This window comes from Cynocephalus volans, chromosome 18 (genome assembly GCF_027409185.1).
Source record: "Cynocephalus volans isolate mCynVol1 chromosome 18, mCynVol1.pri, whole genome shotgun sequence".
NCBI classification, from domain to species: domain Eukaryota; kingdom Metazoa; phylum Chordata; class Mammalia; order Dermoptera; family Cynocephalidae; genus Cynocephalus; species Cynocephalus volans.
The window spans coordinates 7417203-7439801 of record NC_084477.1 but is presented as its reverse complement, the minus strand read 5'-3'; the positions used below and the strand labels follow the sequence as shown (position 1 = coordinate 7439801).

General features: G+C 41.8%; 1 protein-coding gene across 2 annotated transcripts in view; it reads left to right on the top strand.

The window, feature by feature from the left end:
- SMYD3 (SET and MYND domain containing 3) overlaps window positions 1-22599 on the top strand; it is a 663795-nt gene that overhangs the window by 636886 nt on the left and 4310 nt on the right. For both annotated transcript variants that reach the window (XM_063082741.1, XM_063082740.1), the window contains one exon: window positions 9565-9673. In XM_063082741.1, the coding sequence (XP_062938811.1) occupies window positions 9565-9673 (109 nt within the window). The remainder of the gene's footprint in view (window positions 1-9564; window positions 9674-22599) is intronic.

Genomic DNA, 22599 nt, shown 5'->3' with positions numbered 1-22599 from the left:
GTCCACTTGCATGAGATTGTTTTGAGAATAAATTGAGCTAAAACAAAGTTTTTAGAATAGTGTCTGACATGCAGCAAGGGCTCTAATTGTACAAGGGACCTTCAGAAAGTCATGGAAAGATTCAGGTCATCTTTTAATTATATTTTCCTACAAACTTTTTGAAGTACCCTCCTATTAACTGATATGATAGTTATTATTCTCATTAGAGATAAAGACAACTGGACAGCCACCTTCCGAGACATATTCATAGTTGTCTACAATAGGATTTTTTTGGTAAGGGATTCTCTCTCTAGCCTCTTACTTCTAGAAACTCCTTTGCTATAGACCAAGTGTCAGCATTTTTTTCTGTAAAGAGCCAGGTAGTAAATATTTTAGGCTTTGCAAGTCATATAGAAACCTACTCAATTCTGCTATTGTAGCATGAAAACAGTTGTAGATAATATTTAAATGAATGGGCATGGCTCTATCCCAAGAAAAGTTTATTTACAGAAACATACTGCAGGTGAGATTTGGCCTGTGAGCCATAGTTTCCCTGTCCCGGCTGCAGACTTGCTTTCTCATGGTTCTGCATCTGTGCAGTGCCAGCTGCTCCGCCCTTACAGGCTGTATGTTTCTTTTTTTGCGAAGATCTGCTGGTGACAAATTCTCAGTTTTTCTTTGTCTAAAGATGTTTTTTTTAAAAAATTTTATCATCATCCTTTTTGTAAAACAGCTCTGTTGAGATCTAATTCACATACCATACAATTTAAAGTGTATATGTTAGTGGTTTTCAGTATCTTTAAAGGTATGTGCAACCATCCCATACCTTTTAGAACATTTTCATCACCTCAGTAAGAAACGCTGTGTCCTTTAGCTATTCACCCTCATTTCTTGAAAGATGTCTTTCAGGATTCAGAACTCTAGACTAGGAATTATTTTTCCTGGGCACATTAAAGATACCGTTCCACTGCTGCAGTCACCTGTCAGCTTTACGGTGACTCATTTGAATGCGATCCATCTCCTTCTGTAATCAGCAGTCATCTCGTACTTGCTGTTCCAAAGGGAGGATTTCCTGTTACACCCCACGATGCTCTTCTGTCCCCCAGGCCCCACAGAGCAGGCGAAGACAGAGGCAGACCAGTAGTCCCCCCACTCTACTTACTTCTTACGAGTCTCCCCTCACTTCAATTTTAGCTTGAAGGATTTCTTACTATCTTGCCAGCATCTATTGCTTTTAGAAATATTTTATCTAGCATTTTACATTGTTTTCAGTGAGAGAATCAGTATGGCTCCCAAGCCTGCAGTATTACTAGAAGCAGAACGCAAACCAATTTTCATAAATTTGAGCCAACAGGATCAAGTGCATTTTAAAAATTCTGAAAATAAATTTGAAATTTTCTACTCGCAAGTTTCTTCTTGGGAAGTGATCTCAGAATGATATGACCATCTGTATATTTACATGTTTAGAGGGGCATGAGTATCTGCATGCAGAACTTCAGAGGTGTCTTTTATTGCCTGTGCAGTAAGGATAAACAGACTATACAGAACAAACGCAACTTTGGTAGTGAAAATCCCATTGCTATTTTTTCACAAAGACTTAAGAAACTAAATTCCATTTATTGTATAATTCTGTTACGGTTTTTGAAAAACTCAAAATATTATCAGATATTTTACATCCTAAAAAGTAGTGCTGCAAGATATGAGGCAGACAGAAACCAGACAAAGGACAGCAGTGTCACAGTTATGAGTAATGAAAAGGACATGAAATGGAGTGCCATCCTTCCTGCCTGGACTATTCCAACCGGATCTTACCACTGGGCTACATCAAGGGCCACCCGCATGAGCAAGCCCAGGAGGCCTCCCTGCTGCTAGCCGCTGGTGGGCCAAGCAGCACATGAAGTAGGTCTGGCAAAGGGGTGGGAAAACTTGCAAACAAGTCCAGCATTAAATGAGAACAAACACACTTAATTTGAAAGTTGCAAATGTAGGCAATGTTTTCTCAATCCATTTTCTAAAAAGAAAGCCCAAAACCCAAACTTCAGAACTGGACACTTTGCCCTATCCGCTACATAAGTCTTTTCCCTTAACAAGGCCACCCATCCGGGGTCATCACAACCACTCCAGTCCCAGCCAGGCTTTCCTTTGTGTTGCTACACATTCAACTTGTATTTAAAAAGAAACAGGCAAACATACAGGTGGTCCAAGTAGGCTTTTTGGTTGTTGGCAAATAGCTATTTTGATGCTATCAAGCTTTTAAATGTTCTTAATTTTGCAACAAATTTAGTTGATCTACTCCCCTCGGTTTTATCTCAATGTGGGTGTAACTAATTATCATACATTTACCATACCTTGCATACATTATCATACCTTGCAACTAATTATCATACATTTACCAGCCCTGGAGAGGTAATACTAGTTTGTATTTGTATGTTTTGTAGTTGGACACATTTCCAAATGCGCTCCCATCTCTTTTCTTACCATCATGTTAACTGTGATGTGAAATGGTCAGGCAGTTACTTGCAAGAGCTGGATATTGAGCTCCCCAGCCTACCTCTGTGCTCCTGAGCCTGAATTACACCGGCATTTAAAATGAACCAAAAAGCCCTTTTGTTGTTGTCTGATTAGAGATTCTTTCTAACAATGGATCACGTGTTAATCACAGTTAACTCTAATTGTCAAGCTTGCAAAAAGAAGAAAGCCCGCCTCTTGGGTGAAGGACCTATTTGGTGGAAACTTTTAAGAGAAGTAGAAATGTACTTTTTTGTGTGTGGAAATGATCCTGCTTTACTCATTTATGGAGTAAAAGAAACCCCAGAAAAAAATCTCATCGTAATGTCGGATCCTGTTGTGATGTGTGGCACTGTGAATTTTCTCTCTCGCACTCAGGGAGCAGGAGGGGGTGGGTGTAGATCCGTCCTTCTCAGGGATGTGGGCCAGTAGCATGTGTCGCAGACCAAGCAGGAGTTGAGGGTTCCATCTTGGCTGGAACCCAGGTTCTTTCCCTTTCAGAAACAAGTGAGGATTCGTTACCCTGTTTCTCCATCACCAACAGAGCCAGGCAAAGAGGTGGGGAAGTCATGATTCATTATTCACTTGCGAAACAGCGCTGCTGCAGAATGACTGTGGCTTAATTATGGTGATGGGAAGAAACAGTTCACCTTGTTCTGCGGCAGTTCCTTGGACACTATGGTTTGTCTTTTATTTCTTTGGTTTTGTTTCCTGATGTTAGGGTTTTTGGGGGTTTTCTTAACAACAACAAAAATGTATCATTTTACAAATAAAGCTACCCTACCACCAAGGCATAAATAACTTCCATAAGACAGCTGCTTTAAATTAAACAGAGCCTAAGAAACACCAGATGTTTCTATCTGCCTTTTTATGGTTCTTCGCCCAGTTACCCATGGTGTGTGACACTGAGTTTCTACACTTGATTCAGGACCTAAAGCAAAGCCTGTTAATGTTGAGTGTGACCTGCTATTACTTCTGCTGTTACTCTAGTTATCAAGTCACTGTGAATCTGATGTCTTGATACGGTGTGGAGGGCTATTGTGTACCACTCACATGCACCATTTAATCTCTATATAAGGCTCAGAATTTAGTTTTAAATTCGCAGAAATTCCCAAATCTTCTGAAACTTGAGGCAGTTATCTACCAGAGTCCATCATTTCTAAAGATGAGAAGCTAAAATCCAATGCAGTGTTTTGTTAATGATGAAAATTTTGAAATATACACAAAAATAGACTGATATAATGAACCTTCATATACATAATCAGCCAGTTTCAATAATTATCAAGATTTTACAACAATTTGTCTCTCATTCCCCACCCCGCCTTTTTCCTTTGTTGAACTGTTTTATTCTTTGTGTAGTTCTTAGCATTTCTGAATCCGTGACTTACTGTCTTTAATTAGTTTTGAAAATTCTCAGCCACTATGGCTTCATACATCATCCTGCCCTATTCTCTCCCTTCTCATTTGAGAGTTCAGTTCACGTGCATGAGACCTGTGTCCATTTATTTTCTGTTCCATTGTCTGTCCGTGTTTTACAATGGATCTATTCATTTGATCTGCCTTCCAGTTCACCAATTTTTTCCTCAGCTGTTACTAACCTGATGTGAAACTATTGTGTGCTTAATTTTAGTTTTCTATTTTTTGGTTCTGGAGTTTCTATTGGTTATTTTTTATATAATTGCTGTCTTTCTGCTAAAATTCTTTCCTATTAGTTAAGTTCTCAAACATATTTATTATAGCTATTTTAAAGTCAGAGTCTGAGAACCTCAGTATTTGAGTACCTGTAGGTCTGTTTTGTTGTCTGTATTTTTCCTCTCAGTTTTCAGACAGTCCTTATATTTTTGTAAGTTTGGTTATAATTTTACTGAACGTAGAACATTGTATGGATAACTTGACAAGATGATTTGAGGTTTGGGGTAATGTTATCTCCTCCACAGAGATTTACTTTTGCTTCTGGTGTCAGGGTAGCTAGAGATCACCTTAATCTAATCAGGGTTTAAAGTGATTCTGTTTGAGGGCTATTTTTAGTTTACCACCCTGTTCCCAGATTGCAGTCCTTTGGGGGGTCACAAATGAAAGCCAGGGATGTTTCCCAGAGCTCCTTCCTGTCACTGTTGAGTCCTGAAGTCTATTTCTGTGTCTCATCTGAGACTGCCAAAACCACTGCTCAGCTGTTAGCCTCTCTGTCTCTACTTTCAAATCATCAAAGGGGAAAGGAGCAACCAATTGTAAGGCTTATTTTCCTGAACTTGCATTTTTTCCATGATCTTGACTCTTTAAGACCCTGCTGCCTCAGTAGCTCTTTCATACCTCAAAATAGATTTAAAAAAAAAATTGTCTATCTTTTCTTGTTCTTAGCAGGAGGTTGGTCTGAAACAAGCTAATCCACCTTTGCCAGAAGCAGAAATTCTGCTGAAGATATTTAAATCGAATCTGAGACATTACGTCATTTAATCCATGTGGACATCAGTTTGTATTGTTGAAAAACGTGGACATTTTCTCATACCCACATGCCATTTCATATTCAAATTGCCTTGATTGTGGCAGATTATCTTTTTACAATTGTTTTGCTTGAGTTAGGACGCAGAAGGTCTACACATTACATTTGTTATTATATCTCTTCAGTCTCTTTCAATGTAGGGTATTCTCTTACCCCCACCTTCTTTTTCTTTTCATGCCTCTGACCTGTTGAAGACCCTGGGTCAAGGTTGTGTAGAATTTCCCTTTTCCCAGATTCAGCTGACTGCTTTTACTTGTTCCTCTGTCGTTTGGTTTTCCTGTGAAATGTGATTTCATTTTTGGGGCTTGCTTAGATTCAGGTTTAGTTTGTGGGTTTTTGTTTTGTTTCCTTTGGCAAGGATGCTTTACAGGTAGCACAAAGTAACTCCTATTGCGTCCCATGAGCTGGCACTTAACATCGGGTTGTCCTACTTTAGTGATGCGAGGCTTGATCACTGGGTTCAGATTGAAACAACCTAATTTGTCCACTGTAAAGTTCCCCATCATCCTTTCATCGAATGCTTTCATCAAGTGATACTTTTCCCTGGATTAATTATTTCTTCAGGAGCTGCAAAGTGATGATTTTTTCCTAGTTCTATCACCAGTCCACACTGATCAGCTAAAATTCATACACCTAGAGCTATTTGGTTACTCTGAAGTGCAATTTAAACAGGCAGGTTAAGCGCTCCTTTTAGGTTTCGTAATACGTTTCGCGTCAGTTTTTTTAAAAATAGTGGTTTTAGTCTGTTTGTGCTGCTATAACAAAACACCATAGACTGGGTAATTTATAAAGAGCAGGAATTTATGTTCTCACAGTTCTGAAGGCTGGGAAGTCCAGGATGAAGGCATCAGCAGGTTGGGTTGTCTGGTGAGGCTGCGCTCCGCTTCCAGGACGGCGCCGGGTGGCTGTGTCCTCTGGGTGGAGGTGTCGTGTCCTCACATGGCAGGAGGCAGAAGGGCAAGCCAGCCGGACACTGTGTGAAGCTTGCTTCATAAATGCCTTCACCCCAGTCACAAGGGGAGGAGCCCTCATGACCTAATCCCCTCTTAAACCCATCACATTGGCCACTGAGTTTCAACACCTGGATTTTGGAGGGAACACGTTCAAAACCGTAGCAATGGAACAATAAATGCTTTTTTCCTGCCTTGTAAATGCCAGAACTGCTCCCTGTAATGAAGTAGCGTGATGGGCAATTGCGTCATGTAGAAAAACCTCAGCAAGACCGACAGAGGTCCTGCCGGCAGGGGCTCCTCCTCCACGGCCTTTTAACTTGAGACATTCCAGGTCTCTGACTCTGAGCCTCCTCGTAAAATATGACAGCAAGATCTTGGTGCTCGTGGGTCTAGTTAAGCTAGCGTGTGAGCGTCCTTCTTTGCTCTGCCTGTTTAAACTCATTCCTGCGGGTGCATTTACTCACCACGGAAACGCCAAAGGCGGTTTTTCCATTCCAGGCCCAGCATTCCAGAGCATGCGATTGCTAGCAGTGTCCCTATGAAAAGAAATGCTATAACACCGGCACAAGGAGAACACCTTGGCAGATGATGTAGTTGTTGTGTAGTTTGCTTGTACTTCTCATGAAGGCGGTTCTAGCTCTGCATCTTGGAGTCAGCTCTGACTGCTACACCCCAGCGGGTCCCCCGGCCCCATTGAATCAGCTGTGTAACCTTCTTTGCATGAAACCCTTCTTTTCTGTTCTCCTGGCCACCATCCTGCCTCAAGTCTCCTGGCCTCCAGGGTCTGTCTCTTTTCCAATTGCTTTCGCTGCTTGTTGTGATGACATCTCCTGGCCCTCTTGGGTGGTGCCTCACTGCCTAGGGGGCGTCCACACTTCAGCCTTGCCTTCATGCCCCTGCACACCTTGCCCTCAGGTGCATCTCCTCCCCCATGGTCCTCCCCTGCTGGCCAGCCCAGTGTGCACATGCATTCAGCCCCCCGGCCATCGGCGGAGCAACCGTCCCTTCTCATGCCCCACCTGCTCCCCCAGTCTAAACCAGCTCCAGTCCTGCTGCCCCCAAACGCTGTGGTCCCAGCAGCTCCCAGAGCACCCCCGTCCTGTGCCATGATCTGGTGGTTCCCCCCCTCGTCTCTATAGCATGATTTAATTGGCCTCATTTCTGCAACTCAACTGTATGCTAACCGAGGGCAGGGACTCGCCTTGGACTTCTCCGGGTCCTTCCAGCACTGGCATGTCATCGTCGCACCTTCCTTCCCCGTTTCCCTCAGACTCCTGTTTTAGTCCTCACGGTCCTCAGCACACCTGGTTCCTTCTCTGGCCTGGGCTCTCAACCTGGCCTTGACTTTTGGCAGTCCTGTGATTGATGACTACTTGTGGGCCCCCCTCTCTCCTCATCCCTGTCACACATGGTAAAGTTGATGAAAGCCCGTGCCCTTGGTGGAGAACTTCTCCCAGCAGCAGTGAGCCTCACCAGTTTTCCTTGGGTGCTGTTCCAGAAAGAAATCACGATTCCTATTCCATGTGTCAGCTGGGAGGCCTCCAAAAACAAAGCAGGCCCGCAATCCGCACCCCTGCCAGAGCTGTGAGCCTGCCTAAGGACTTATGTGGGGGTCCCCCTCACAGACACGTCCTCCTGATCCTCTCCTTACTAAATTCCAGTTCTTTTTAAAATATCTTTAAGTGACCGGGGCCGGTACCTGTCACAGCATAATTATGCACCTCTCTCTCTCTGCTATCGTAGAACCAAAGATTTTCTTTCCTTCTGCTAACTGACATGACAGACATCCACTTAGTGGGGTGATTATTAGTATAAAATTACTTTTTGGCCTTTAAATTTAATTATGCCACATTCATAGCAATAAAACAAAATCCCGAATCCAGGTGTGCTTTTCAAGGAAAGTGTCCAGGACAATTACCTCCTGATAATGGTGTCCTGCACTTAAGCCTTTTGTCTGGGGATCTGAAACTCGTCTCACACAAGTAGGTAATGCTGCTCAGATATTAAGGGTGGGAGAGGAAGGGACTGGCCCCTTGGCATGCTCAAGAGATGAAGAAAACTCCAGGAGCCAGGTGTCTCCTTTGTTTGTCCCCTCCCCCTCCCCTCTGAGGTCTTTAGCAGAGGCCTGGCCAACCTTCTGGTGACTTAAATACCTTCCTCCCAGGTACTGCTTTCCACTTTTTAAAGAACGTGAATGACAAAAAGTTTCTCTATCACATTTCATGGGGGCAAGAGTTGAGGTTCAGGGAGAGGGAATGGATTGCAGATATGCATGCACTTGTCACAGACCATGCCTGTCTCTCCTGGTGAGTCTCCCTCATCTGTCACGTGGTAGAGCTGAAATGTGGTTCCGAGGGCTCATAAATGCAAAGCAGGTAGGACAGTGCTGGGCAAGCTCTGTGTAAGTGATGGCTTCTGGGATCGTCCCGATGTCCAGGCGCCCAGCGGCACTGAGAAGCAGCATTTGCAGTGGGCAGGGCATGCCTCCCTTCCCCCCAGCCAGCTTCCGCTCCAGGAAGCCATCCCCAGTCCATCTAGCCGCCAGTCACCTCTCTCTCTCCATAACTTGAGTCATTTTCTCAGTCCAATTCAACAAACTTGAACTGAACACTAGCATACACTGAGGCACACCTGATTTGGGCACTAAATCATGCACCATCCTGGAAGATTGTTTTAACTCTTGTTTGAATATTTGTCTTGTGCCTAATGGGATCAATGGGCCTGGAGGGAAAAGCTCATAACTATACAGTGTGGTATTTCCTCTAGCCCCAGATACAATCCTGCGTATACAGCAGGAGCTCAGGATTCTCTGAGAACAGAAGGTGAGGCCAGACTGTGCACATTTTGCTGAGTCCAATCTAGTCAGCTCTTATCAATTGAACTGAAGTCACCTAGCTCTTCGTGGGGTCTGAAACATAGCCCCGAGTCCTCATTCTTTGGTCCACTATGACACCCTATTCTATTCTGTTGCATGCGAAAGACCAAGTGTGTCCTGAGTTCCTCCTCCATGCAGGACATCACGGAGAACACAGATGGGCTGCTTGCATACAAAGCATAATGATCCAGTGAGATGATAAAATAAATAGGCAAGTGCCTATGAGAAAGGGGGGCCATGATGAACTCTACAACTGAGATTCAAAGGGTTTTGCAGTTAAAGGTGAGGAAGCGGCTGTGGTAGTGTCTGGTTGGGGGATCGTGAAAACTTTCATACCTGAAAATACATATTTCAACAAATATGTGTCGAGAGGCAGGCAGTGTTCTGTTCCCTGGCTGTGCTAGTGCCAGAGCTGCACAGAAGAGCATGGAGGACAGGTCAATACCTGGTCTCTCCTCCGCCTCCCAAAGACATATGCAGAGGTCCAAACTTTTACTTCCCTAGTGCTTATTAGCGAGGCCTTCCAGTCCTGTCCTTTTTTCCCTAGTGCAGAAGGCATCCTGGGGACCGGAGACTGAACATGTGCTAATTCCCCTCAGGAGTGCATTCTCCTGGACTGCAAAGCTGATTTCCTTTCAGTAGCTCATTAACATTCACAGCCAGCGTTTGCTCCCACGTTCACAGTCTCCTGATGACCTGCTCTCTCCAGAGGTGAGAGCTACTGACTCTGCTTTTGGGTTTTCTTCCAGGATTTTCTTCCCAGGGAGCCATCCCGTGAGAGGTGTGCAGGTCATGAAGGTGGGCAAACTGCAGCTGCATCAAGGCATGTTTCCCCAGGCCATGAAGAATCTCAGACTGGTGAGTTCGCCAAGATCCCATGGCTTCCGCCTGAGCCATTGCCCGCAGGGCACAGGGCACGTTCCTGGCGTGGTGGCATGGCCTGGAACCTCTGTCTGCAGTCCACCTTTGCAGCCTCACCTCCTCCTCACTTTCCATCCCCAACACCCTCTGTGCTGCCCACCTTGCCCACCGTCAGCCTGAACTGCTCACTCCCAGGTCTCTACCAAGCTGTGTCCAATGCCTTAAACGCTCTCCCCACCCACCCTCTGGGCCAGGCAGAACTCCACGGATGCTTCAGGGCCCAGCTCCAACATTATTTTCTCCTTGGACTCTTGCAGCTCTGCTCAGCCTGCCAGTAGAGCCCTTCCCACAGTGTAGTGGGCGTACACGACGACCCCCCACCTCCCTCCCAGGAGGCTGTGAGGTCTTTGTGGTTATCTTTGTAACCAGCTCATTGCCTTGCAAGTTACCTGGAACTGAGGAAGTACCCACTGCTGGGTGAAAGGCAGGTGGGGAAGTCGGTCAGTACAGTCCTAGCAGTAAGTGTTGAGAAACTAAATGGGAGAACTGGGTCGGTGTTGGGATTACTTGTTAAAAAGTCATGCTTAGTTTTGCCCTTTGTGGGAGTCCCTCTGCCCAGAGGGGCCCAGGGTTCTCTGCTGTCCCAGCCTTCCCACCCTGGAAGAACTCCCTCACCCAGTCCATGGCCCTCCAAAAGGAGAGCTCACGTGCTCATCTGGTCCAGGTGTTGTTGGGTTGTATGGAGACCTGGTGTGTGGATTTCACAAGGAGCATTTGGTGGTTAATGGGGTCCTCTAGACCACAGTGCCCTTGTCTGCAGAAGAGTTACAAGTGGAAGGTTGGGGCCCTGCATCAGGGTGGCTCAGGGAGTGGCCAGGGGCCAGCTGATCCCATCACAGGGGCAGCTACCCGCGTTTAGATGAGAGAAATGACACATGCCTAAGGGATTCTTAAAAATAAGAATCCTAATGCTAATTTTTGTGGAATGGTAACCATGTTGCCTTTTCCTGATCTCTAATTAAAATCAGCCCATGGTCAACAGGAAGAGCAAGAGGACTTCCTAGAGGTACGCAGCTCAGCTAGACAGAAGATACTTCTTGAGAGCCTACTATGTGAAATTTCTGACAGAAAAAATAATGTAGAAGAAATTTCCCAAGTACCCAAAATGATGTAACCAACCCAGGGCCACGTGCAAGTAGGTGCTTTGTAGGTGATCAAATTAATCCTTTGTGTTCCTATGGGATGGGAAACTATTAATATTGCTCCTATTTATCTTACTTGGTCCTCATGACAGATGACAGCCATGTGAGGTCAGTGGGACAGGCATTTTCCTTCCTATTTGAAAAATGGAGCTAAGGCTTAGGAGACACAAGAGCTTGTCTAAAGTCACATGGAGACAGAGCCACATCTAATTTGTTCACTTTAATTCAACCCATGTTGATTAAATGCTTCTGTTACTTTGAATAAGACCCAGAATTGTCCTTACAATTTAATGGAGACAGACATGTGAACAAGTCATTAAATCCAGGCCCAAATCCAAGGCTCTGTTCTTTTCCTCTAGAATGGCCCAGTTAAAGAGACAAGGCTCTCTAGTAAGGCTCGGTGTGGAGAAGTCCCTCCAGATCTAGCAGACTCCTGAAGCCCACTCAGAGGAAAATGTGGGAGAGAAATCAGAGATGATTTGGATCTCTGGGTCCTTCATGTGAGGCTTTAGTCATTGTCATTTTATGTAGAACTCTTGAAGGAGACATCTGACCCCCTCAGGTGCAAAGACAAACCTGAGCAAACCCAAGCAGACTTCTAGGTCTGGGTTTATGGGACAGTGTGCCCTGGGCTGATGGTGTTGGCCATCACCAGCCCTTCTGCCAACTCTCTTATTGCCTTCTCACACCCCTTGTACCCAGTTCTGTTTTCTGGTGGCCTCACACCCTACTGGTGAGATTGCCTCTCCTCTGCCAGAAGCTTCCCTTGGTAATCATTTAGCATCTCCTGTTCTTGGTACCAAAGATAAGCAAGCATCGACCTTGATAGCTGCCATGTGAAAGATATTCTGGGAGCAGCATCGGAAAGTCTGTCATAAGGCTTGGGGTTAAATTGTGGGCTTACCCCACACTTCCTGTTTGATTCTAGAAAAGTCACTGAGTCTCTTACGCAGTTCTGATTATCCAGCAAGGAGCACATGTGCAGCGCTAGCAGTGTGATGTGATAGTGCTTGTAGTTTGGGATTATATGGTAGCTCCCCTGTTGAACACTTGTGATATATAACTGCTCCCTAGCAGTTCACATGGATGTGTTTTATTTCTCCAGGGTAAATAGGAATTCCTTAAGGGATTTTGACTGGTGTTTCTTTTGGATCTCCTGGTGCCACCTAACACACACACACATCTCTTAAACACATCAAGTTCTATTAAATACCTGCTTGAATGAATGAATTTTTCAATGAATAGGGGACTTTAAAAGCCCCACCCTGGCCCTGTTTTCTTAGCTGTATATGGCTGACGGACCAGGTCTTCTCACAACCTTTGCTAAGCACTTGCTAGTGGAGAGATGCCTAGACATGTTCATTCTACGGGAACTCATATGACCTGTGAGTCTAGAAGCAGGTCTGTTTCTTTCTGCAGAAAACCTTTCTTGATCTTTCTCAGGACTAAGGTAACCTGGAGAGGAGAAAGGGATGCTACATTCTTCACCTTTTGAAACTGACGTTCTCTTTCTACAGGCATCCCAGGATATTCTTTCTTATTGTAGAAACCTTGGAGATAAGAGTGAAACAGCTTGAATAAGATTTTCAGAGACTGAGTTTGGAACTGAAATCAGAGAAGCTTCAGAAACAGAAATTTGTTATGGATTTGATTAGGCCCCAGCTTTCTTCAGGAAAGGAATCCACTTAGCACAGCCCTAATTTGGTTTAGGCTTCCATTTCCACTGGGCTCAGCTGAAATTCTTGGGATTGCTGCCACAGGACAGTCCTGGGTTGCCTGCACAGTGCTGCCCTCCTGCTCTCTCATCTATAGTCTACTTTTTGTTTTTTTCCCATTTATTTCTTGGAAGGATTTTGTTTGCTACTAATTTGACTTCTTAGACTTCAAGGACAACTGTCCCCATGCGGGCTGTCATGCTGATGAAGCTGTTTCTTTACTGTGAGCTCTGCAGCTGCTAGCCCCCACCCTGGCCCAGCATAGCTGCTTTGTTAGTGAAAGTCAGGTTGTAAAAGTGAGGCTCTTTTCCCCTTAATAACCAGCTTTTACAAGTTTTAGATTTAAACTTCTTGCTCTACACTTTGCTTTTCCTTTTCTCATTTTATTTTGGTGAAGCGTTTTATATCTTGATGATTTTTAGTTTTTCTTGGGCTTGGGACTGCAGGCCGTAAGTCCAGACATTGCTCCTTTCATTGCTGCACAGCTATGGGCTTCCCTAGCACATTCAGGGAGAGCTCAAAACACAACCACGCTGGTGTCTGTCTACTCCAAACTGCATCCCAATTTCCAGCCCTCCACAATGGCTGATTTACAGCCCACAATTCTATTGTTCCAATTCCTTAATCTGCTGCAGTGATTCTGAACCTCTTTGATCATGTTCTTATTTAGGAATCTGATGAGAATTACTGACTCACCACAGAGAAATGTACATACACACAACATTTTGTATTTTTGGCAGGGAAGGGGGCTTCAGAGGCCCCCTGAAAGCTCTTCATGGACTCTCTAAGTGTCCATGGCCTCTAGGTTAAAAAGCCCGCCTCTAAACATGTAAAATCACACTTTAACATATGGGCAGCTGGGAGGTAGAGAGAGCAAGAGGGTGTGCAGAAATGTTTTGCTGTAATTATCACTAATACCTTCAAAGAGTTGTTTGCAAGTCTCTGGCTCTGATATTTGTGAATGTCCCCTACTGACCTCCAAATAGAAAATATTAATTTGAGGGGTGAATTTTTGAACCACAAAGGAGAGAAGATAAGGAAGAAAATGATGGGTAAAATGCAAGCATAGTGATTAAACCATATTAAAGGAAGAAACAGAAATTTACTTGCCAGAAGTATAAGTCCAGTAATAACCAGAACCAAGTAGGGAACCTGGACTTAGACCGCCACCTGGAACTAACCAGGAGTCATCCACCTGTTCTCCTGCTGGAACGATGTCAGAGAAAGCCAGCTAAAACAGATGGTTTAAATAAAATTCAGAGTCTCATAATAGAACACTCAAAGTGTACAGGTTTCAATTGAAAATCACTCATCATACCAAGAACCAGGAATATCTTAATCTTAATGAAAAAAAAAAAATCAATAGAGGCCAACTCCAAAATAACAGAGATGTCAGATTTATGTGACATAGATTTTAAAGAAGTCATCAGAAAAATGCTTTAATGAATAATTACAAATACCCCCAAGACAAATGGGAAAACAGACAAACAAATTTAAAAAACTCCAGAAAGTCCCAGTAAAGAAATAGATAATATAAAGAGGAAGCACATAGAAATTTAAGAACTGGTAAATTCAGTAACCAAAATAAATAGAATGGAGTGCAACAACAGAATGGAAAGCACAGAGGAATGAACTGGTGAACTTGAAGATGGAACAATAGAAACCACCCTACTTGAAAACAGAAAAAAAAAAAAAAATGAGAAAAAGTAAAATTGAATAGAGCCTCAGGGACCTGTGGACCAATTACAAAAGATCTAACATTAGAGTCCCAGAAGGAGAAGAGAAAGAGGATAGGATGGAAAAAGTACTTGAAGCAATAGTGGTGGAGTTACCCAAATTGGAAAGGAGGAAGTAAAATTATCTCTGTGTACAGATGACATGATCATATAGAAGGGTACTTCAAAAAGTTTGGGGAAAAATGGAATTGAAAGATAATACAACTCTCTCCATGAACTTTTGAAGTACCTGGTACATAGAAAACTCTGAAGATTACACACACACACACACACACACACACACACACACACACACACACACAGTTAGAACTAACAAATGAATTCAGCAAAGTAGGATACAAGATCAACGTGCAAAAATCAATTGTGATTTTATACACTAACAATTAACAATTTAAAAGGGAAATCAAGAAAATAATTCCATTTACAATAGCATCAAACAGAATAAAATACTTAAGAATTAACCAAAGAGGTGAAAGACTTGTACACTGAAAAATATAAAACATGGCTGAAACAGATTGAGGAAGATGTAAATCAACAGAATGACATCCCATGATCGTGGATTGGAAGACTCAATATTGAGATATCAGTATTACCCAATGAGATCTACAGATTTAATGCAATCCCCATCAAAATCCCAATGATTTAAAAAAAAAAAATTGTTGCTCAAGTCTAAAAATTCACCGCAAAATTCATATGGAACCTCAAGGGACTCTGAATAGCCAAAAACAATCTTGAAAAAGAACAACAAAGTTCGGGGACTCACAGTTCTTGATTTCAAAATTTACTACAATGCAACAGTAATCAAAACCATGTGATGCAGCACACCCAGGATCCTAGGCAGGAGCCATGGGCAGCCCACACTGCCAGGAAGCATGCAAGGAGCATGCCAAAAACACCACTTCCATGTGGGTGGCCCACCACAGCCACAGCTGCCACAAAAGTGGCTCGTTGCCACAGCAGTAGCCACAGCCACCATGCAGGTGGCCTGCCAGACCCTTGACTACATTGACAAGGAGAGTCACCACAGAGACTGGAAAAAGAAGAGGACGTTGCTGTTCTCAGAGCCCACTCCAGAGTAATAGAAGAAGCAACAGTTTTACCAGGTGACCAGACATAAATGTACAGATACTAGAAATATGAAAATCCAAGAAAATACACCACCACCAAAAGAATACAGTAATTCTCAAATGCCAGACCCTATGGAGCAGGAAACCCTTGAAATGACTGAAAAGATATTCCAAGCAACAATCTTAAGGAAATTCACTGAGATATGAGATGACTCAGACAACATAATGAAACAAGAAAAAAATCCAGGACATGAAGGAGGGAATTTACAAAGAGATTAATACCTTAATAAAAAATATAGTAAAACTCAATGGAACTGAAGGATTCAATCAACAAAGTAAAAAACACAACCAAGAGCTTAAGCTGCAGGTAGAACAAGCAGAAGAAAGAATTTCTGATCTTGAAGATAGTCTTTAAAAAAAAATAGAAAGGAAAAAAGATCTTTAAAAAATGAAGAAAATCTAAAACAACTAGCAGACATCCTTAAGCAGACAAACATTCGAATCATGGGTGTTCCAGAGGGGGAGGGGAAAGGAAAAGGCATGGAAACATAGAAAACCTAATTCAACAAAATAGCAAATGAAAATTTCCCAGGTATAGCAAGAGACATGGACCTTGAGGTCCAGGAGTCTCAAAGATCCCCAGACAAATTAAGTCCCCAAAGATCCTCTCCAAGACATATTACAGTGAAACTGGCAAAGTTCAAAGACAGAGAGAGAATCTTAAAAGAAGCAAGAGAAAAGCATCAACTTACCTATAAGGGAGCCTCTGTCAGACTAACAGCAGACTTCTCAACAGAAAGTCTATAGGCCAGAAGAAAATGGGATGATATTTTCAAAATATTAAAAGAAAAAAACTGCAGGCCAAGAATACTATACCCAGCAAGGCTATCCTTCAGAAATGAAGGAGAAACAGTGTTTTTTCCAGACGAACAAAAACTGTGGGAGTTCAGCACCATGCAACCATCCCTGCAAGGAATGCTCAAGGGAGTCCTGCTTCTGGAATCTGAAAGACAATAATCACTACCATGAATAGGCAAGAAAGAAGAAAACCCACTGGTAGAACAAAAATGCAAACAAGAAAGAAAAAAAACTGAATCTTACCACCACAAAAAACTATAATGGCAAAGAAACAAAAGCAAACAAACTCTCAGTCTCTTTGAAAGATGATAGGGAAACATTTCATTTTTCTAAAACTAGTAAGTAAAAGAGAAGAGACAGGCATTTATCCTTTCTTTCCTATACAAATTGTTCCTCCCTCAAGGTAACCATAAATAGCTGAGGAGGGAACATTTCTGTCTCTTGAAGTGTCTGAGCTAGTGAATAAAGAGAGAATAAGATAATTAGAATATGATATTTTGCAAATCCCTATTGAAATAATGGATGTAGCAAATGATCATCTATGACTGCTAACATCACAGAGAGACGGTCAGACATAATGGGCCTCCTGCAGTAAGAACATGTACCTCTGAAGCCAGATCTAACCTGAGTGAGACCAGGCCTCAGGATCTAGCAACCAGTCATCAGGAAATGCAGGGGACAGTGGAACATGTTAAATGACACTAGTGGGATGGCGCCACCAAATTCAGACCTTGGGAAACTTTATGGGGTAAAGGAGAACAAATTAGATGAAGGGGGAACCTATAGATTAAAAGAAAATTAAAAGACAGCTGACATAGCAGCCAAAGCAAGAAGCAGAACTTGTTTGGATCCTGATGTAAACAAACCAATTGTGAGAAAGAAGGAGGGGGAGAAAATTGGAGATATTTAAACACGTTTCATGTTTGATTATATTAATGAATTATTATTGATTTTTTAAAATGTGATTTTTTAAAAGATGGTAATTTTTATATACCTAATAAAATATATCATAAAATCATAAATAACTGAAAATAATTTTTAACTATTATGGTAATCATATTGTTGGTGGTAGTATTGTTATTTGTATATTTCAACTGTTGTGTACATATCCTGGGGAAAAGAAAATGGATCGTTATGTTGCTGTCTTATAGAAAAGGAATTTTTTCATCATGGGAAAAAGAGATACAGGTGTAAGATTGTTGAAATTAAAATACAACCCTGAAGCCTTGAATTTGAATTTGAAAAATAGAACAACAGTGTGGGAGTGGTATAATGACAGACACATAGACTATGTACTAGAACAGAGAGCCCAGAAATAAACCATCACATATATGGTTAAATGATTTCTGACAGAGATTCCAAGACCACTCAATGAAGAAAGAACAATCTCTTCAACAAGTGGTGTTGGGGAAATTGGATATCCACATGCAAAAGAATGGAGTTGGGCCTTTATCTCACACCATATTCAGAAAGTAAATAAAAATGGATCAAAGACCTAAACATAAGAGCTAAAGTTGTAAACTTCTTAGAAGAAAACATAGGGGGAAATCTTCATGACATTGGACCTAGCATTGATTACTTGGATATGAAACCAAAGATTCAGGCAACAACAACAAAAATAGACAAATTGGACTTTACCAAAATTAAAAACTTTTGTTTGTCAAAGCCATAGTAATCCATGAACAAAGTGAAAAGGCATCCATAGACTGGGGCATATAATACGATGAAATATGATTCAGCTTTAGAAAGGAATGAAATTCCGACACAGGCTACACATAGATGAATCTTGAAGACATTATGCTAAGTGAAATAAGCCAGACAGAGAAGGACAAATACTATATGATTTCACTTATATAAGTGTAGTGGATTGAAGGTCCCCCCCCCAACTCACTGAAGCTTCAATTGTATCCCCCAAGTTATTAGAAACTTGGCCCCCACTGTGACTGTTAAAAGGGTGGGAAATCCTATTATGGTAATTGAAAGGTGAGGTCTTGAAGAGGTGATTAGATTTGTAGGACCATGCCCTGTGAATGGATTAAGTATGGTGGTCAGGGGCATGGTTTGGAGAGCTTTAAAAGAGAGTAAATGAGGAGATTGGTCTCCGCTCTCCCTGCTCTCTCTGCTCTGCCATTTTGCAATGTGATACCTTGACATCGCTGTCACCACAACCAAGACTCTCACTGGATGTGTTCCCTGGACCATTGACTTCCCAGCCTCCAAAACTGTAAGCAATAAATTTCATTTTCTTATAAATCATCCAGTTCCATGTATTTTGTTATAAGCAACAGAAATGGACTAATACAATGAGGTACCTAGAATAGTCAAATACACAGCGACAGAAAGTAGAACAGTGATTACCAGGGTCTGGAGGGAGTGTGGGGGATAGGAAATTATTGTTTAATGGGTATACAGTTTCATTAAAGGATGATGCAAAAGTTCTGGACATGGATGGTAGTAATGATTACACAACAATGTGAATGTACTTAATGCCATTGAACTATACCTTTAAAAATAGTTAAAATGGTAAATTTTATGATGTTACATATATTTTACCACAATAAATTTTTTTTGCAAAAAGAAATAATGGTGGAAACTTCCCAAATTTTGTAAAAGACATAAACCTGCAGATTGAAGAAGTTAAATGAACCCAAAGAAATCCATGCCAAGACTCATCATACTCAAACTTCTGAAAACTAAGACAAAAAAAAAAAAATTCAGAAAAGCCACAAGAGAAAAATGAATACGTTATCTATACCTATAGGGGGAAAATAACTTGAAAGGCAGTGATTTTTAAAATCAGAAACCATGGAGGCAAGATGAAAGTAGCACATTTTTTCAAGTACTAAAATAAAAGAACTGTTAACACAAAAACCTATATTCAGCAAAAATATCCTTCAGAAATGAAGGGGAAATGAAGATATTCTCAGATGAAGGAAAAGTAAGAGAACTTTTCACTTGCATACCTACCCTAAAAGAATCGCTAAAGGAATGTGTCTAAACAGAAAGAAAATGATAAAAGAAGGAATCTTGGTGCATTGTGGAAGAAGAAAAATTACAGTAAGCAAAAATATGGGTAAGTAAAATAGACTTTTCTTCTCTTGAGGTTTTCTAGATTGTTTGACAGTTGAAGCAAAAATTATACTACTCTGATGTGGTTCTAAACGTACATAGTGGAAATATTTAGGACAATTATATTCCAAATGGGGAGGGTAAAAGACATAAGGGGAGGTGAGGTTTCTCTTGAGCTGGTAAAATGACACCACTAGAATGTGATGTTATGTATATATAATGTTTAAGACCTAGAGCAACCACTAAAAAAGCAAACTATATAAAGGGATACACTCAGGAATGCAAGAAAAAAAAAAAAAAGCAGAGCAAACAGAAAACAAAATAAAATGGCAGACTTAAACCCTAATTTGTTAATAATTACATTGTAAGTTATATATGTGGTCTATGTAAAAAATGTAAACATCTAAATACACACCAATTAAAAGATAGAGATTAGTAGAACAAAGTTTTAAAAAATGACCCAAGTATATGTCATCAATAAGAAACTCTCTTTAAATATGATATAGGCAGGTTGAAAGTAAAAGAATGGAAAATGACCTACCATGAAAACACAATTAAAAGAAAGTTGGAGTGGCTATATTAATATCAGATAGAGTAGAATTTAGGACAAAGAAAATTTCACTAGAGACAGAGAGGGACATTATATAATAAAGGGTAAATATACCAAGAAGACATAGGAGTACTAAATATGTATGTACCAAACAACACAGTTGCAAAATATGGGAAACAAAAACTGACACAACTCAAAGGAGACATAGAAGAATCCACTGGTATAGCTAAGGACATCAACACTTCTATGTCCACAGTTGATAGACCAACTAGACAGAAAATCAGCAAGGATATAGAAGAATTCAATAATACCATCAACCAAAAGAATCTAATTGACATTTATAAAACATTCCAGCCAACAACAGCAAAATATTCTTTTCACGTATCCACAGAATATATACCAAGATAGGTCATATTCTAGGCCATAAAACAAATCTCAATAAATGTGTAAGGATTCAAGTTATACAAAGTAGATTCTCTGAACACAATAGAATTAAATCAGAAATCAATAACAACGTTTGGAAACAAAACTAAATTCACACCTCCTGGCTCTGCATCTGGTGTGGCACATTGCACAACACATTGGGACTTGGGTTGCCCTTAGAATTTATCTTATTTAATCTCCTCATTATGCAGTTGAGGAAACTGAGGCTCAGGGAGGAGATGTTTCTTGTTCAGGGTCTCTCATGTGTTAAGTAAATACTCATTGGATCGATGGATCAATAAAACATAGAGACCCAACAGCAACTGCTTATCTGGAATAGTTACTACCATTGAAAGGCACCGACCTGAGCCCACCACACCTGTAACCCCTTCCCGAGCCCCTGAGGTTCTCTAGGCTTCCCTGGTTTTTCCCTTTTCTTGGCATCCCAGCACTTTGCATGTCTGTCTGACTCACACTGTTCAGCTATAATGATATAGTAGTTACATTCTGTCTCCCTGAATATGCCAGAGCTCATCCCAGGGCAAGGGCCAAGCCTTACTCATTACAGCTGCTCAGACAATATTGAGTGAATGAATGGACACATGTTTTCTCTAAGAAAATTCTGCCTCCCAGGAGGACAGATCTCTCCAGCAGAATCTACACTTGGAGTTGTTCAAGGTGTAGAGTGGAATGCGGACGGCAGGGGCACTGCTGAGCTCAGATGGGTCATCAAAGGCTTTGGGCTTTTCTGCTGCTCCTTGTGAAGGGCTTTTTGTGGCTCTGCATAATGTATTGTCCTGCTTGCTGCTTACATTTCCTACTTCGAATGCCCCAGATCACCCTCCACTGTCCCCCACTCTTCTTTCATCCTGAGATGGGCAGAATAGGAAAACTCACTTCCACTTTGCCTGTTGTGATCTGATTCCAGAGGTTCTTATCATGCATATATTTCTTTTACCTCTGATTTTATATCCATATTTAAATTGTGCTTGGGGAAGTCATTTATTGGATTCCTCAGGCTTGTAGTAGAAAGTATATGAGATCTGTGATAAGCTTAATATATTTGTATTAAAAATTAATATGAAAGCTATATTGCTTCCAACTTTAAATCATAATTTGATTTAATTCATTTTATTCAATATATGACCACAAATCTAAAATTACTTTAAAAAAAATGCAATGAGATTGAAATCAGGTCTGGGGACGCTTTTTTTATTCCTGAGTGAACCATGTGCCCGTCATGTGGCAGACAATCTATGCTGTCGTTTCTCATGTGACATTTAGAGTCTGTACGTGGGTACTGCAAGCACTCCCCTTGGAGGCTTCAAATGAGTCCTCTGTGAAAGGTTATGTGCAGGCTCCTTTTAAATGTTACCACTCAAAAATAAAATTTAATGGAAAAAGATAAGCTTTTCCCAGCACAAGCAGGCTCTAATTTTATATTTCCTTAATCTGTTTTACATGCTGCTGCAGGAAATTAAACCAAAATTGTCCTTTCTGACATGTGCATGTGTGGCAGTTGGGAGTGGCTGAGAGAAGGGAGACACAGAGCTACTGGAAATGATTGATCTGGTTTGTCAGAGATTTCCTGTGACTTTATTTTTTGAGGGGAATAAGGGGAACCCCTCACCTCCCTGCTGAGCTGAAGGGCCATGCCTAGGGCCACACAGGGCTCTCTTCTTACATCACTGGGACCTGTCTCCCACTGCTCACCCGTGGTCCAGGTTATGTCCAGGAAGGGGACCAGCTGCCCTCCATCGCCACGTCTGAGTCGCAGCTTTCTGTCCACCCAGCCATGTCATGTCGTTCATATGTGCACACACCCACACACGAGTCACCGGCATCGTTTGTACATTACTGGTCCTGCTTCTTTTTTCTTTCTCTCCTTTTCTACGTCTGACCATCACCCAAGAGAAAGCAACAATGTTTACTTGCTAATCAGTCATATCTATTTTTAGTTTTACTTTCTAAACACATGATGTGGATTATTTTTCAGTCTCTTCAAATTAGGCCTCTTCCCCCACCTTATTCCTTTCCTCTCTGCTTCTGGCCACCCTTGTGGACGAGGTCCCCTTGTCTTGGTATCTCAGATCCTACACACGCACGCCCAGGAGTTGCCCCTGCCCGTCCTTTGCTTCCAGGGCTGCATTCACCACCAAATAAGAGAATGCAGATTACGACCAGCAGCATCTCGACTAGGAAGACCCCGTGGCCCCCCAAGGTGGCTCAGAAGCCATGTCCAGGAGACCCTCTTGTTCCTCTCCTTGGTCACTGCAGACCGTTTGCATCTGGAGGCTGCACAG